Source organism: Orycteropus afer, unplaced genomic scaffold (assembly GCF_000298275.1).
Source record: "Orycteropus afer afer isolate SDZICR_OR568_19922 unplaced genomic scaffold, OryAfe1.0 scaffold00420, whole genome shotgun sequence".
Taxonomy (NCBI): Eukaryota; Metazoa; Chordata; class Mammalia; order Tubulidentata; family Orycteropodidae; genus Orycteropus; species Orycteropus afer.
The window spans coordinates 32232-48370 of NW_006922007.1; the positions used below are offsets into that span (position 1 = coordinate 32232).

General features: G+C 57.2%; 2 protein-coding genes across 2 annotated transcripts in view; one reads left to right on the forward strand and one right to left on the reverse strand.

Moving 5' to 3' along the window:
* Window positions 1-646: 646 nt before the first annotated feature.
* Window positions 647-8119, forward strand: CCDC157 (coiled-coil domain containing 157; the record flags this gene model as incomplete). The annotated part of the gene is made up of 9 exons (XM_007953957.1): window positions 647-818; window positions 2503-3148; window positions 4326-4403; window positions 4662-4852; window positions 5376-5552; window positions 5679-5847; window positions 7099-7238; window positions 7682-7770; window positions 7858-8119. Coding segments are annotated over 9 exons (1924 nt in total), but the record flags the coding sequence as incomplete, so codon positions are not given.
* A 3416-nt stretch (window positions 8120-11535) lies between these two features.
* RNF215 (ring finger protein 215) overlaps window positions 11536-16139 on the reverse strand; it is a 12951-nt gene continuing 8347 nt past the window's right edge. The window contains exons 2-10 of the mRNA XM_007953958.2: window positions 16066-16125; window positions 15605-15748; window positions 15087-15158; window positions 14923-15008; window positions 14343-14499; window positions 12192-12311; window positions 11963-12106; window positions 11643-11745; window positions 11536-11558 (exon numbers count right to left, since the gene is read on the reverse strand). Of these exons, the coding sequence (XP_007952149.2) occupies window positions 11536-11558; window positions 11643-11745; window positions 11963-12106; window positions 12192-12311; window positions 14343-14499; window positions 14923-15008; window positions 15087-15158; window positions 15605-15748; window positions 16066-16125 (909 nt within the window). The remainder of the gene's footprint in view (window positions 11559-11642; window positions 11746-11962; window positions 12107-12191; window positions 12312-14342; window positions 14500-14922; window positions 15009-15086; window positions 15159-15604; window positions 15749-16065; window positions 16126-16139) is intronic.

A 16139-nucleotide genomic window follows, 5' to 3' on the forward strand; every position in this document is an offset into this window, starting at 1 on the left:
TTATTAACCCTCCACTTTACCAAGCATGACATCCTTCTCCAGGGAATGGTTCCTTCTGACAACATGACCAAAGTAGGTGAGACAAAGTCTGGCCATTCTTGCTTCCAAGGAGCATTCTGGCTGTACTTCTTCCAGGACAGATTTGTTAGTCCTTTTAGCAGACTATGGTACTCTTAGCATTCTTTTCCAATACCACAACTCAAAAGCATCAACTCTTTTTCAGTCTTCCTTATTCATTGGCCAGCTGTCACATGCATTGAAAACACTGTGACTTGGGTTAGGCTCACCTTAGTTTTCAAGGAGACACCTTTGCTCTTCATCACTTGAAAGAGGCCTTTTGCAGCAATACGTTTCGCAATGTGATACGTCTTCTGATGTCTTGACTGCTGCTTCCACTGTTGTTGATTGCAGAACCGAGTGATATGAAACAGCCAAACAAACGTGCTGCCACTAGGAGGCCAGAAGAAGGGCCGCCCCTGAGTGAAACCTGGGGTTCAGGGAGGGCTTCTTGGAGGAAGTGAGCCTTCTGGGTTGGCCTCTCCAAGTCCCTGGGCCTGGGCCTGGGCCCGTCCCCCAGAGCCAGAGGCACGTGGTTCTGTGGTGTGCTGGCCTCAGCCCTAGCCTGCCCTGGCACCTCTGCCCACAGGCTCCTGCTGCTGCTTCAGAGCTGTGCCAGCTACCTGGAGAACCTCGGCTCGGAGCAGACGATGCCGCCGGCCCAGGCCATGGGGCCCTGCATGTCTGTGGGCCTCACCGTGCGATGCTTCTGGAATAGCCTCCTGAGGGTGGGCGTGCTCTACCGGCAGGCAGCTCCCCAGGTGGGTTGGCCCCTTTCTCATCCCCTCCCCCAAGTCCTGGTTGGGGGCACTAGGTGCTCACCCTAACCCCAGGCCACCGTTGCCCCAGCTTCCTAGCATACCACTGTGGGCCCACGTCCTGCACTGGCTCCCCACTGCCCATCAGGTATGGTATAAAAACTCCAGAGTCTCTCTGAGACTATGGTCATAGGGGACATCAAGTTCAATTGGCGTAACATACTCCACAAACACATTGTTCTACATCCTCCTTTGGTGAGGGGCAACTGGGGTCTTAAAAGCTTGCAAGCGGCCCTCTAGATACAACAATGGGTCCTTCCTCATCCAGAGCAAAAAGAATGAAGAAAACCAAAGATACATGAAAACAATTAGTCCAAGGGACTAGTGGACCATGTGATCCTCAGCCTGTATGACCATGAGACCAGAAGAACTAGATGGTGCCCGGCTACCACTTTCAGCCACTCGGAAAGGGATCAGTGCAAGAGATCCTGGATAGAGTGGGAAAACAATGTGGAACAAAACTCAAAATCGTAAAACAAAAAAAAACAGATTTATTGGTCTGATAGAGCCTGGTGAGACCCCAAGACTATGGCCCCTCATTACCCTTCAGATCTGAAATTAAACTCACACCCATGGCTTCCAGCTAAACAATAGACAGGCCTATAGGGTGAGCAAGGAGCTCTGGTGGCATAGTGCATAAGGCATTTGACTGCTGACCAGAAGGCTGGAGGTTCAAACCCACTAGATACTCCTCGGAAGGAAGGTTGGGCAATCTACTACCGTGGCGATACCACCTCGGAAACCCAAGGAGGGGTTAATATGAGTTGGATCCGACTCCACAGCAATGGGTTTAGTTTTTTTTTTTTCTTTATAGGGTGAACATTTACATCAGGTAGATACACTCCTTAGAACGATCAGTCATGGGAGAACAGAAAGGCAATGTTTACACATGGAGATAGCTCAGGGGGCAGGAGTGCATAGGAGAAAGAAGGACACAGGGAAGAGGTGACAGGGAGGAAGTGGGAAGAGAGCAGTCAATGTCATGAAACAAAATGTATGAACTGCTGTATGGAAAATGAACATCCTCTATAAACTTTCACTCAAATCACAATTAAAAAAAAAAAAAAAAAAAAACTCCAGAGCCTCACAAACAAGGCCCGTGCAGCACAGTGGTTAAGAACGCATCCTTGGGAGGATGTCTGGGCTACCGGGCTCAGCTGTTTATGCCGTGGGACTTTAGAACTCGGTTTGTTCATCTGTGCAATGGGGGCATCCCTAGGACACTGTAGATGACAGTTCACATATGAACTCACATCTCGTATGGGTTATCCTCACAACGCCCCCGGGACAGACATCCACCCCCACTGGTTTAGTTACAGGAGGAAACCAAAGCCGATCACAGCTATGGTGACATGAGAGTCAGTTAACCAGCAGCTGTTACTGTCACTGTCACCTTCCCAGTACCAGGCATAGAACTGCCTTGAACCTAGGGGCAACCAGGAGGAAGCCCTGGCTTAGCAAGTGGAGGGAGCAAGAAGGAAGGGAAGGTTCTCTCATTCATGTTGGTGTCAGATAGCTTTAGTGGGTCTGAGCCTCAGGCAGGCTGGTCACAGAACATCCCCAGGGACCTGGGCACCTCCCAGGCCTTTCTACCTCACCTGTCTTCCCTTTGTTTTCCTGATCACAGAAAAGGACAAACCAGGGGGAGATCTCCACCTCCAAGCCCACGGCCAAGGGCGAGCCAGCCAGGAGCCCTGCATTTGTGACTGCCAAGTTCATCAAGCCTCCTTCCCCAATGCCAGGCTTGTCCCAGAACTGCCAAGAGTCGGACCCCCTCCCTGCCAGAGTCTCCCTGCAGCGTCCAGCCAGAACTGCCGAGAACACCAGGAGTGTCCACTCCCAGACGGTTGAGACGGCCCTGGTTCCCTGTGACGCCTGCACCAGCGTCCAGAGCAGCCTGCAGGAGGTGGGCAAGGTGATCATCAGCCTGTGCCAGAGCCAGAATCTGCCCTCCTCCTTAGGCCAGTTCCAGCAGCTGGTGCAGGACAGCATGGGGCTCAGGCCATTGCCAGCCGCCACCGTGGGCCGCTGGGTGACAGAGCAAAGCAAAGACCTGATGCGCCTCAGTAAGCACGTGGGGTCCCTCACTCAGCTTGTTGGGCCTCTCAGGGCCCAGCTGGAGGAGGCCGAGGGGCAGAAGGATGGACTGAGGGTGCAAGTGGGCCAGCTGGAGCAGGCACTGCAGCAGGAGCAGGGGGAGCGGCAGCGGCAGGCGGAGGAGGCTGAGCGGCACCTGGCTGAGCGGGAGTGTGACAAGCAGCAGTTGCTGGCAGGTCTGTGCCCCAAAGGCTGGACCCTTAGTGGCCCAGGGCTCTACTACAGTCTTTTTTTTTTTTTTTTTTTTTAATTTGATTGTGATTTGGGTGAAAATTTACAGAGCAAATTCATTTTCCATACAGCAATTCATACACATTTTGTTTCGTGACATTACAGTTCCCCACCATGTTAACAGCTCTCTACCCACTTCCTCCCTGTAGTTACCTCTTCCTGGTGTCCTTTCCTATGCATTCCTGCCTCCTGAGCTACCTTCCTGTGCAAATACTGCCCTTCTGATCTCCCGTGATTGATTGTTCTAAGGAGTGTATCTACCTGGTGTAACAGTTCACCACATATGTCAGTCTTTTGTTTGCCTGGAAGCCACGGGAGTTCAGTTCCAGACCTGAAGGGTACTAGGGGCCATAGTCTCAGGGGTCTCACCAGGCTTTATCAGATGAGCACACCTGGTCTTTTTCTTACGATTTTGAGTTTTGTTCCACATTGTTCTCCCTTTCTCTCCAGGATCTTCCCAAAGCAGACCCTGAGACGGGGCTTCAGGTCCAAGTAGTTTATGTGGGAGGACAAGGAAATCTGGGCAGGGGAGTGGGGAAGATAGACAGGGAAGGGGAGCAGCAACAAAGGGTGTGTTCATCGAGCCAGTCACATTGTGGCAGTCGGAACTGAACCCCGTTGGGGAACGCTGGAACACTGTGAAACTCGTGCTTTGGACTTGCCCACCAGAGGGGTGAGGGCGTTGGGGGTATTTATCCACGTACTCCAGTCATGGAGGCTTGCTCCTGGGGAGGTGAGCCCCTGGCACTTCCAGCCAAGTAAAACAGCCTGTGCAGGTTGGCAGCAGCTGTCAGGCACAGAGAGACAGCTGCTGGCGTGGGAGGTCGGCCAGCACCCACCAAGGTAAGGCCTGAGGGATCTGGGCAACTTGCTGCCCTCTCAGAGCCTCGTTGTTCTCCATGGAGGACACTGAGGCCCAGAGAGGCGTAGAGACGTGGCAGGCAGCTGGTGAGAAGCAGGGTTGATGGGGCCCCGCTCTCCTGGCACTGCCCGAGTCCTACAATGCTACGTGGCCCCTCCACAGGGCGATGACTGCCTGCCCTCTGCAGGTTATGTGGGGCATGAAGGCAGCCGGCCAGGCCCAAGGGAGCTTCTGAAGGGCATTTCTCTTGGCTGCTGTAGAAACCACTGACTTAAAGGCGAAGGTGGTCGTCCTGGAGGGGGAGCTGAATCAAAAGCAGGCGTCCACGCAGGTCCTAGGTAAGGAGCCACCGTCTGTCCCCTGGGCTTCTGAAGCAGATATAAAAAGGGGGCCACAAAGGGAAGTGGGCACGGCTGGCCACACTGTTGGATGAAGGCCCAAAGTGGGGTGTCACCTCCTGCCCATGGAGCCCCTCCCATTTTCGAACCCTCCTTGGGCAGGGTTCAGAGCCTCATTTTGTCCTGGGTCAAAGGCAGTGCTAAAACTCGCACCCAGGGCTGCTCTGCCCAACTCCTCACCCCTACCCAATCCCGCAGAGGCAAAGACCCAGCAGCTTCAGGAGGAAGCTGAGCTCCGGGCGGTGGCGGAGAGGCAGGTGCAGCAGCTGGAGGGACAGGTGCAGCTGCTGGCAGGGCGGCTGGATGAGGCCAGCCAGCAGATCCGCTGGGCCAGCACAGAGCTGGACAAGGAGAAAGCCCGTGTTGACAGCATGGTCCGCCACCAGGAGGTGAGGCCAGATGCCTACCACCTGGACTGCAGGAAGGACGACTCCACAGGCAGGGAGGGGCCTCAGCTGGGTAGGGTACTGGCTCCTCAACAGAACACCAGATACTGGGCTGACCCACTTTTACGGAGGTCCTGCCCTGAGCTGAAAGTGGAGGGGTGGTGGCCCAGGGACCAGTAAGGCCAGGTGAGACCAGGAAGAGTTAGATGTATCACAAACAACACTCCTGCCAGATGGTTGCATAGGCCAGGGAAAGTGCTGCAGGGGTCCAGGGTGGGGCGGCCACATGTGCCTGTTGGAATCCAGAAAGGCTTCTGGGAAGAGGTGGTCCTGGAGCTGGATCCCAAAGGCTGGTGACTGGGCCATCGGCCAGAGGGAGTATGGGGGAGGCAGAGCGTGAGCCCAAGCCAGGGCCCAGGTGCTGCTGTGCCCCCTGCGCACAGACGGCACAAGGAAGGGGGCTCAGTGGCTGGAGAGCCCGCCCCCTTGTTCCCACACAGCCTTCCTGGCCCCTTCCCCTGCTTAGTCCCTGCAGGCCAAACAGAGAGCCCTGTTGCAGCAGCTGGACAGCTTGGACCAGGAGCGCGAGGAGCTGCGGGGCAGCCTCCACGAGGCCGGGGCCCAGCAGGCCCACGTGGAGGAGCAGCTGCGGCACCTGCAGGACGAGAGGGAGCAGGGGCGGTGCCAGCTCCAGGCCCAGCAGGTGCTTCCCTCCAGCCAGCTGAGTACCTGGGACCTGTCTCATACCCGTGCTCTGTGTGTGTGTGTGCGCGCGCGCGTGCTTGGGGATATCCCCAGGGAGCCAGGCCTGAGCCTCCCACTCCCCCAGGAGCTGCTGCAGAGCCTGCAGTGGGAGAAGCAAGGCCTGGAGCGGGCAACAGTGGGCCTGCAGCTGACCATCTCGGAGCTGGAACGGGAGCTCCTGGAGCAGAAGGAGCGGGAGCGACTGCTGGTGGCCTTCCCGGACCTGCACGGGCCGCTCGAGGCCCAGATCCAAAGTAAGGGGAAGAGGGCACGGTGCAGGCTGTACAGCAGGGCAGTCAGGAGTACAGTCCCCTGGGGAGGAAGGAGCTGACCCCTGGGCCCTATGTATGACACACAAGGTTGTACACCGCCATCCTCCATGCAGATGCAGAAATGGTAGCCCAGAGAGGTGAAGAGACTGCCCAAGGTCACACAGCCAAATTCAGTCGCAGGTCTCTGCCTCTATGGCCCACACTCCTAACCACGCCAAGGCCAGTCCTCGCTTGGCCTCTTGGTGCCCCCTTTCTGACATCTCCCCAAACCACACCACAGGACCAGCTCCAGGGGTACAGCCCCAGCTGTCTTGTGTTTATGACCCAGAGGAGTGCTGCACTTATCTTGGCATAGGACTGGGTGCCAGGCGACCTGGGTTCTTGTCCAGGCCCTCCTGCCATCTAACGCTCAGCTCCCTCATGGTAAAGTGGGGGCGAGTCCATCTGCAGAACTGCGGGAAGATTTGCCACAACCGAGTGGCCGGGTAAATTACCCTCCTGAGTGCATGCCATGTGCCTGGCCCTGTGTTGCCCTCTCTGCTGCCCTATGTGGCAGGTGAAAAAAAAAACAAACAAGCTCACTGCCATAGGGTTGATTCTGACTCATAGGGATCCCCATGGAGTTTCCAAGGCAGTAAATTTTTATGGGAAGTAGATTGCTCAATCTTCCTTCTCCAGAGCAGTGGATTTGAACCGCCAACCTTCTGGTTAGCAATCAAATGCCTTAGGCACTGCACCACCAGAGTTCCTTTTGAGGCAGGTAGCAGCTGCTTTTTACAGACCAGGAAGTTGAGACCCAGATGGGGTAGCCACCTGCCCAAGTCTGTGATACCATGAGCTGGAAGCACCCATCACCACCAATGCAGTGGGGCCGACTCCCGCTGATCCATACCCGAGAGTTGGCTCTGACCCTGGACAGCTCACTCTGTCTGTCCGGCACCCCAGAAACAGTGGGGTGGGAGCCGTTCCCTTGTGTATTTGCTAAGTCCTTAGTGCGCTCCTGGTCCCACCCAGCTCTCAGATTCTGCAATGCTGTGGTTACCTTCCTGATGAGAGGGAAGGGGAGGCAAGTTGGGGAGAGGGTCAGATAGGAGGTCCTGGGACTGGCCCTGCCCAGCTCCCCTCTGCCTGTGGGCCGCCCACCGAAGGGAACCTAAAGGATGGACCTGCCCTCTGAGGTCCCTTCCCATGTGGTGCAAAAGGGTGGGGTCCCAGATGCATGTCCCTCCACAGGCTCTGGCAACGTCACAGATGACATGGAGAGGCAGATGCAGGCCAACAGCATCCGCATCCGGGTCTTGCAGGAGGAGAATGGGCGGCTCCAGGCCATGTTGTCCAGAATCCGGGAGGTAGCCCAGCAAGGGGGCCTCAAGGTGGGCAGCCCAGCCCCGTACCTGGGAGGGTGGGCCCTCAGGGACCTGCAGCAACCTCCGCCACCCAGCAGAGGTCTTCCACTCTACCCTGGGAACCTGTCAGGAGCGTGTCTCATCACCCACGGGCTGTCACTGCATAGGGCTTTAGGCGTCTGTGAAGCTGCCTTCCGCATGTTGAGAAGGTAGGAGGAGGGTGTGGATCAGTTTCTCCTGGCTCAGAATCCTCCTCCATAGCTCTTCATACTTTTATTCTAATCAGGAGCCGTGTCAGAAAACAGGCCTTCCCACACTTGATGCTCGTGGCTGAGGACAGGCCGTGGGAGCTTCCCAAACCCAGCCCCACAGAAGGGGCCCTGGGTCTGGGCTCACACTGCCCACCCCTTCCAGCTGTGCAAAGCAGGGAGGGGCCTCCTGGGCCTCTCTAAGCTTGTCATTCTTTGCAGCTCATTCCCCAGGACCAGCTCTGGTCCCCACTCACCAAGGGAATCCCAGGGACGGCACCTCCAGCCCAAGCCCGGAAAGCCTCCCCAGGGTGAGTGAGGTTTTTGCCAGAGGCAGCGGGCAGGGTGAGTGGTCCAGGCTTGCTCACATGGGCTCTCGTGGTCTCGTCCTCCCACAGGCCCCTGGGCAGGCGGCCTCTGCCAGGCAGCAGAACAGGCAGTGCCAGCAGGACCCCGTCAGCCCAGGCCCGAACATCCCTGCCTCAGCAGCCCGGCAGCCAGCCCAGCAGCCAGCCCAGCAAGACCTCCCTAGAGGATGTGCCCCACTCAGCCATCTGCTCCCAGAACCCCATCCGAGCCTTGGCCAGGCTGAGGAAGAGACTGTCACCATGCCGGGGCCAGGCCAGCTCTGCACAGCGGTCCCAGGAGAGGCCCATGTAGCTGCCGCAGTGGCGTGACTCACGGGATAACCCACCCAGTGCAATAAAGCCCCACCATCTGCACACCACAATCTTGGCCTCACAGCACTGGATGGCTGGAGAAAGGGTCCCTCCTTCCTTCCCCTCTGGGCAGCGGCCACTAAATGCCAGCCACATGGGTCACTGGCCAGTAGCATCATCCCGGGCAAATGGCAGCTCACCGTGGGCCTACGGCAAACAGCAGCTCTGTGCCATCCTCCTGACAGGGCAGTGGGAGAGGAGAGTACAGAAGGCAGAGAGAAGCTGCTAGCACGTGGGTAAGGTGAAGGACAGCCTTTGTCTCTCTCTCTCCCCACAGCCCAGACCAAGGGGTAGACATGGACAGTGACCTAGAGAGAGAGAGGGTGGGGGAGGGGCACGGGATGGAGAACAGCTGCTGAGGAGGGTCTGGTGAGGATGTCTGAGGCAAGGGAGGCATCAGAGGCTTCCGCCCTGGCTCTGGGCTCACGGAGCCTGGCCAGGCAGCGATGACTGGGGCCTCAAGAAGGGACCTTGAGGATCCAAGGAAGTCAACCCACCGTCACGGAAGAACTCCCCACCTTCAGGAAATGGTGAGAAGAAAGGACTTCTCTAAATCCAAGAGGTCAGAGCCCTAGGAGGCCACTGAGGGCAGGGCAAGGCTTGGCCCAGCCAGAGATGGACAGCCCAGCCAGCACTGGCTTTCCCAGGTCTGTCCCTGCCGCTGATGTCACTAGCCACACCAGGCCGGCAGCAGTCCAGTTTGTGGCCTCAAGTCACCTCATCTGAGAACAGGCTCTGAGACCTGGCTGAGCATCTCTCCTGTCGGAGACCCCGGCTGAAATTCTCTTCTGCTGAAGCGGCCATGTGTACCCCAGTTGAAAGAAGGGTGTAGAAGGGCCTGTGTGGAACTGAGCTGGCAGTCCAGGTGTGCTGGACCTGCCTCAGTGGAGCCTGGAGTTCCTGAGGGAGGCTGAGCAGTGGTCCAGCCCCTCCCAGGTGAGGGCCAGCCTCAGCAGGATGCCTGCCCCCAAGTCTAGGTGAAGAACCTCTCACAGGTCAGCACCTCTCAGGCCTCCATCTACTCGGCATGTTAATTAGCTCACAGTTCTGCAGGTCAGATATCTGGCTTTCGGTGGCTGAGTTCTCTGTGCAGGGCCTTGGACGAAATCAAAGCATCTGCCAGATTGTGTTCCTATCTGAAGGCGCAGGGGACGAATCCCCGCCTAGGCTCATCCTGGGGCTGGAATTTCATATCCCTGCCACTGTAGGCCTGAGGGCCCTATATCCTTGTTGGCTGTCAGCCAGCCACTCTCAGTACCTTGAGGCCTTCCACATCCCTCACCTCGTGGCCCCTTCCATCAGTTCAGCACGAGTTTCTCACACATTGAGTCCCCTTCATGCTTCAATCCTGGAGGCGCTTCTTCTAGTAGCTGGAGAAAACACTTTGCTTTTAAAGGGCTCATGTGATTAGGTCAATGCAAAAAGGATAAGGAGGCAGCATCCTCTGACCTCCTCCAATCTCACGAGGGGGAAACGGTCACCATCAACAGCCCAAGCCTTATTCCCATGAGGCCATACATGCCACCACCCTCCAACCTTCTTACTCTGACAGCAGCCATCTCTCTCTGCTGGGTTCAATAATATGGTGCAATGGTCACACAGAACTCACAGACAATACTCACAATGAAAGGGTTTATTAATGAAGTAACAGGTCAAGTTCAGGAACACTCAGGATACAGTTCTTTGGTGAGGACACGCCCCTCTGTTATACCCTCAGGGTCTCCTGTCTGGGCCTTGGCCAGTGAGTCCTCTGTCCTGCTTGGGCAAGTGTTATGAAGCTCTTTGGTGCTGCCGATAGGTACACCTAGGTGCACCCCACCCTGCCAGCAAGCCGCCTGCCTGAGAGCGCTCAGCTTCCTCACTCTGTGGGCCAGGCAAGCCCGCTGCTGTCTCATGCCTCTTGGTTCCGCTGCTGCTGTCTCTCAGGCAGGCACCTCTGCCATCTTTCCATGAAGGAGATCTTAGCAGGGATCACAGGTCCTAGGAGATCTTGGGTCCAAGGATGCGCTCCACTCCAACTCTGGTTCTTTTCCTGCTAGCAGTGAGATCCCCTTTTCTGCCTCTGGGAGGGCCCATTTTAAGCCCAGCAGCAAAGCAAAACTAACCAATCCCCACCTTCCAGTTCCATACACCTTATTTGCATGGTCCCACCCAGTAATCTGGTGGGAGTCACAAAGACTTGACTGGGGGGGAAAAAAAACCAAACTCACTCAATTTTGACTCACAGCAACCCTAACTTTGCATTCCCGAGGCAGTATCTCTAAGGAAGTAAATCACCCAATCTTCCTTCCAAGTGGCTGGTGGGTTTGAACTGCCAGCCTCAGGTTAGCAGTCAAATACCTTAGGCACTATGCCACCAGAGTTCCTAGCTAGAAAAACCATACCAAGTAATCCACTGCACCAATCAGGCCCACTTGGATACTTACCTTATGGTTCACTGCCAAAGAACGTAATCAAACCACAGGAGGAAAATGAACATACTAGATTCTAGCAATTATATAGGGTATGAACACAAAGTGGGGATGGGGGCAGAGTCCTGGGGGCCACTGTAGAATTCTGCCTCCCACAGGGAGGAGAGCCCAAGGTGACTATATCTTAGAAAACTCACAAAAGTTTTTTAATCTTCTGTTAAAATAGATCCATTTTTATTTTAATAATAAACCTTCCCCACCCCAAATCTTCCCTACAAAAACAGACACTGATACCCCTGGAAGACGCACGATGTTTGTCCTGTGCCCTCAGGGACGCTGGGTGGCACATGTAACCCTGCCAAGCAGCACAGGACTGCCTGGTCTCTAAGGCCGCAGGCCCCAGCCAGGCCCAGGGCAGGGCCAAGCTGGGCGCACAGCAGGGACCACTGCTGAGGGCAGCAAGCAAGTTGGGGGTGGGGTGTCTGGGTCTAACATCACAGCCTTGACTGAGATGTGTCCTGAAAGACGGTCAGGCCAAGGTGCCCCAAAGGCCAGGAAATTCCTCCCTTAACTCACCCCCCAATAAATAAGCACAAGACACTGCAGACTCCACCTCCAGGGATGGCCTGGAGAGAGGCCCTGCGCCTGGGGAGCAGCTGCACTGTCCTCCACCCTCTCGCTCAGGGCGCTGGGAAGCTGCCTAGAGGGCGGACACGAAGCCCCAGGATTGCAGAGAAGGGCCCCGAGCGGCCTCTTCCGGAACCGGCTGGTCACCCAGGCCCTTCATCCTGTCTTGGTGATGCTGGCCCCACCTTCCTAGTGTGGACACAGCAGGACACTCTGCCCCCGAGCAGGGAATGGGTCCTTTCCTTCGTCCTACCCGCAGGGTCCTCTGCCCCATCCACCCTGGTGTCCTGGTCCAGGAGGCTAGGGTGTAGGCCGGCAGCTAATCATCTGAGTAGCCGTTTCCTGAGAGAGGCGGAGAAAGAGCAGGGAAAGAGGTGTCAGGTGGGGCCCCGGGGGCACTGGCCCAGGGCCCCCGCCCCTGCTCACCCAGCACGTTGAATTTGCACAGCGGGCAGGTTTGCTGCAGCAGCAGCCAGGGGTCCACGCAGTCTCGGTGAAACTCATGCTTACAGGGCAGCACCCGGAGCCACTGCAGGGGAGAGGGGTACTGTGGGTGCCCATCCTTGGGCCCCACGGCTGACCTGGAAACCCAAGCCTCCAGTGGCCTGGCCTGGCCCGGCCCCTCCCTCCATTCCACAGCCCTAGAGCCCAGCAGTGGGCCTGGTTGGGGTGGCTGGGATCTCTCTGAAGCAGCGTAGGGGACATCATGGGTCAGCCTACGGCTGGTCTCTGCCCAGGGCACAAACCTGCTTGTGGCAGAACTGGTCTAGACACACAGCACAGGTCTCGGCGCCCGGCTCCCGGGGGCCCTGTGCGGCCCTGCTTAGACGGCAGCGCCGGGTCTTGAGGGACGCCAGCCTCTGCACCACGCGGCGCTTGAACAGGTCCACCTGTGGAGGAGGGGCAGGTACAGTCTTACTGGTATGAAGGCTGGGACTGGCCAGGGCTCCCCCGGCCTCCCACCTGGGCTCCCACCTGGGCTCCTGGCTCACGCTGGCTGTGCCGTGAAGCCTGCCGCTGAGCCTGGACCACGAGGCCGGTGCACAGGAGCATAGCCACCAGCAGGATGGCATTCCACAGCTGTTGCAGGGGCTTCTGGGAAAGGGGCGGGACATCAGGGCCTGCAGCAGCTCCATACTCCTCCCCCAGTGAGGTCTATCATGGACCAAGCAAGTAAGTGTGGACCGAGAGCACCATGCCCCTGCGTGCCCCCGGCTTCCTCTTCTGCCACCTCCGTGCCTCCCACACGAGACCCCCAGCCAAGGCCTGTCCTGATCAACAAACCCACGTCTCTGCACATGGACTCTTCCCTCTGGCAGTTCCACAGACCCTAACCCAAGACCACACGTGTCCTCCTGATCCGCTCTCTCAGCGTCCGCCACCATGCCCCATCCGAGCCGGGCCTTCGCACCTCCTCACTCCCAGAGCAAGCCAAGCCCTGTCCTGTTGCTTCTCTCTCCTAACCCTCTCACCCCACCCCCTACACAACCCTCTGCTACTCTCTGGTCCCCTGCCTCCAGCCTCACCAGCCCACTCCCTCCCAGCAGCCAGACGACCTCAACCACAAACCTGATGGAGAACCCTGCTGGGCACACTCTCAGAAGAGGGCCCCCCCTCAGCCTGGCCCAGCCTGCAGGCCCTCGCCAGAGACGTGGCCCACCTCAGTCCTCCCGCTGCTGCTCTCCTCTCAGCGCTCCACGCTCCTTGCCCTTTCCACACAGTCTTCCCTTCCACGGAGACTGCCGCTGGCACCCCTTGCTCCAGGAAGCACTCCCCACTTGCTAGCCCCTCCTGGCCCTCTTCACACCTAACTCTGTGTTTCTTGACTGCCTGCCAGCCTCTCGGTAGGAGGTGGGAACCACGCCTGGCGAGGTCACCACGAAGCCCCAGTGCCTCACGTAGGGAAAGTACTGGGAAGGTGCATTAAAACTTTAAAACCTGCGGGCCCTGTGCATCCTTCTTTGGTGAGTAGCAACTGGAGACTTAAAGGTTTGCAAGTGGCCATCAATGGGTCTCTCCTTATCCACAGCAAAGAATGAAGCAAACCAAAGATATATGGAAATAAGCAGCAAGGGACTAGTGGACCATGTGAACCTTAGCCCACCAGAAGAACAACTAGATGGTGCCCGGCTACCACTGTCAACCACTCAGAAAGGGATCAGTGCAGGAGATCCTGGATACAGTGGGAGAACTATGCGGAACAAAACTCATAAAATCATTAAAAAAAAGAAAACGCCAGGTTTACTACTCTGATAAAGACCAGTGAGACTATGTATGGCCCCTAGGTACCCTCAGGCCTGGAAGTGAACTCACTCCCGTGGTTTCCAGCCAAACAATAGACAGGCATATGAGGTGAACATTTACATCAGATAGATACACTCCTTGAAGGGGTGAATTGTGAGAAAATAGAAGGGCAGTGTTTGCACAGGGAGACAGCTGGGGGGGGTAGTGCCCGGGGGGGAAGGACACAGGGAAGAGGTAACTATGGGGAGAAAGTGGGAAGAGAGCTGTTACATTGTGGGGGACTGCAGTCAATGTCATGAAACAAGATGTTATGAACTGCTGAATGGAAAGTGAATTTGCTCTGTAAACTTTCACCCAAATCACAGTAAGATTAAAAATTAAAAAAGGAAAAATGGACAAACTTCATACTAGGAGCCCATAGGAGAAAACAGGCAGGATGAGTAATGAACAAAGATTCTGGGAGACAGGACAGACGGGGAAAAAGTGCATCCATGCCAACGGCCAAGCCTGCCAGAGGCCCAGCAGCAGGGTCTCCAGTCATGTGTGTAAGCAGCAAATGGTACACAGCGGTGGGAATGGAGGGTAAAGAACAGGAGAAACGGGATGAGTGCATCAGACCAGGAGAACCCTGAAAGCCAGGCTAAGGAAGGAGTCTGAACTTTATTCTGCAGACAATGGAGAGAGCCCAAGAAGGCTTCTGACCAGGAGTGACCATCAACACCGAATGGCCCTGGGCCAGGTGCCACCAGCATCACGACAACCCACTGAAGTGGGAGTGGCCATCACCACCACCAGTGAGAGTCCACAGGACTTCTCAGACAAGGCCATACGCATAGCCCAACAGTGCCTCCTCCCCTGGCCCCATATAGTCCCGACACCCACCTGCTCCTGGGCACGGCTGCCTCCCAGGCACACCAGGTCCTGCCAGCCACCATAGCCATCCTTGGAGAGGCCACAGGTGGTCCACAGGGTCAGCTTCCACTCGATGTTGGCTGACAGGGACTCTCCGCTGGTGATCTCAGCAGTGGCCTGGGTCCTCCTGGAAGGAAGAGGCACTGAGAGTCAGACAGAAGGGCCCTTAGAAGGCCACTCCCAGTCCTGCGTGGGATAACCTAGAACATCACACCCAGCCCTACTGCTTTGGCCTCCAGGGCTACCCGGACCATTGGCTTTTCTATGAGTCACACAAGCTTGACCAGGGATACCATAAACCCAGGGATTAGCCTCTCAACCAAATGTCCAGGTTCCTCTTTCCCATGCCAATCCCTCTGCCCACAGAGCTGCCTCCTCTCTCCAGGCCAGCCCTGCCTCCTCCTTCCAGTCCCCCATCAAGTTTTCAGATCTGGTGGCTGTCTTCAGGCCAACAGGAAAAGCCCTGGTCCTGAGACCCCCGAGCCCACGGCAAAGACAGGGAACCTCCACACTCAGGCCCAGTCCTTCTGAAACCCAAACCCCAACTCACTGCAGCAGTGCCTCCAACAGCTTGGTGACGTTGGAAGAATAATGAAGGACGATCACTGGCCTAAGCAGAAGCTGGGATATGTCTAGCTGCAGAGGGACAGGGAGGTCAGCAGGCCTTAGTCCCTCGTACCCAGCCTGTACCCCCACCACTTGTTCCAGGCTCACCTCTCGGACCACGTTGTGGTTCAGGATGAGGAGAAGCAGGGCAGAGGCTCCCAGGAAGAGGGCTCGCTGCATCTGCAGAAGGAGAGGATGGGAGGCTGGCACACACCTGCCCACACCCCTCCCCCGCCACCTGCAGCCAGAGCTCTCTAGCCCCTGGCTCTGCAGTGAGTCCTTCCAGTGTAGATTGGGATAAGCTCTTCAAGGCCAAGGGCAGAAACTCCTCTTCCTCCTGCCCTCTCCCAAGTTCTGTGAGACCCAAACACTGCCATGCCTTCTTTGCAGGAACTCCCCCATCTGATCAGCAGGGAGCTTAGTCCAGCTTCCTGAACTCTCCCTCACCGCCTCCCACCTCCCGGGTTCAACATCACATTGGTGCAATTCTCCAAATAGGGGTTTCCAGACCAGCCCCAGCCCAGGGCTTTTCTGGAAACTCTGGAGGCACAGCTGGTAGTCAGGCTCCAGCAGATGTCTGGGCATCCTTCCTCCAGCGCCTCTCCCTCCACATACCCCACCCGCACCTGCTGGACCAGGGCTTTGGGATAGGCCTGGGGGCTGCTGCCCGGTTTCTCCTGGTGGAACTGGGCCGCCTGCTCCCTGCCCACGTAGGCCACCGCAATCCAGCCTTCCACCGGCACCTCCTGTTCAGCATCCACCATGTCCATCTGTGGGGCGAAGGGCAACAGGCACAGGGAAGGGAAGGGAAAGAAAAGGGGTTGTTGGGGCCGGGCACACAGAAATCCAGGCCAGGGTTTGGAAACGTGTTTGGAAGGGCGGGCACCTGGTTCACAGGTTTTGACGCCTGCGTGCTGGGGCTCAGGGCAGTCTGGGGAGGGGGCGCTGGGCTGTCGGCACCCAATCCAGGAAGTAGGTTGGTTCTGGCTGTGGGGTTAAGGTAGGGCAGGGCTCGGGGAGGGGTGTAAGTGGGCATCGGAGGCCCAGCCCATACAGGTCCAGATGGAGGAGGCGCGGTGGCGCTCACCAGCAGCAGGCGGCCACGCAGCGGAGACACCGGGTCCACCTCGGGGCCGATCCGGACACCCTCCAGGCGCAGCG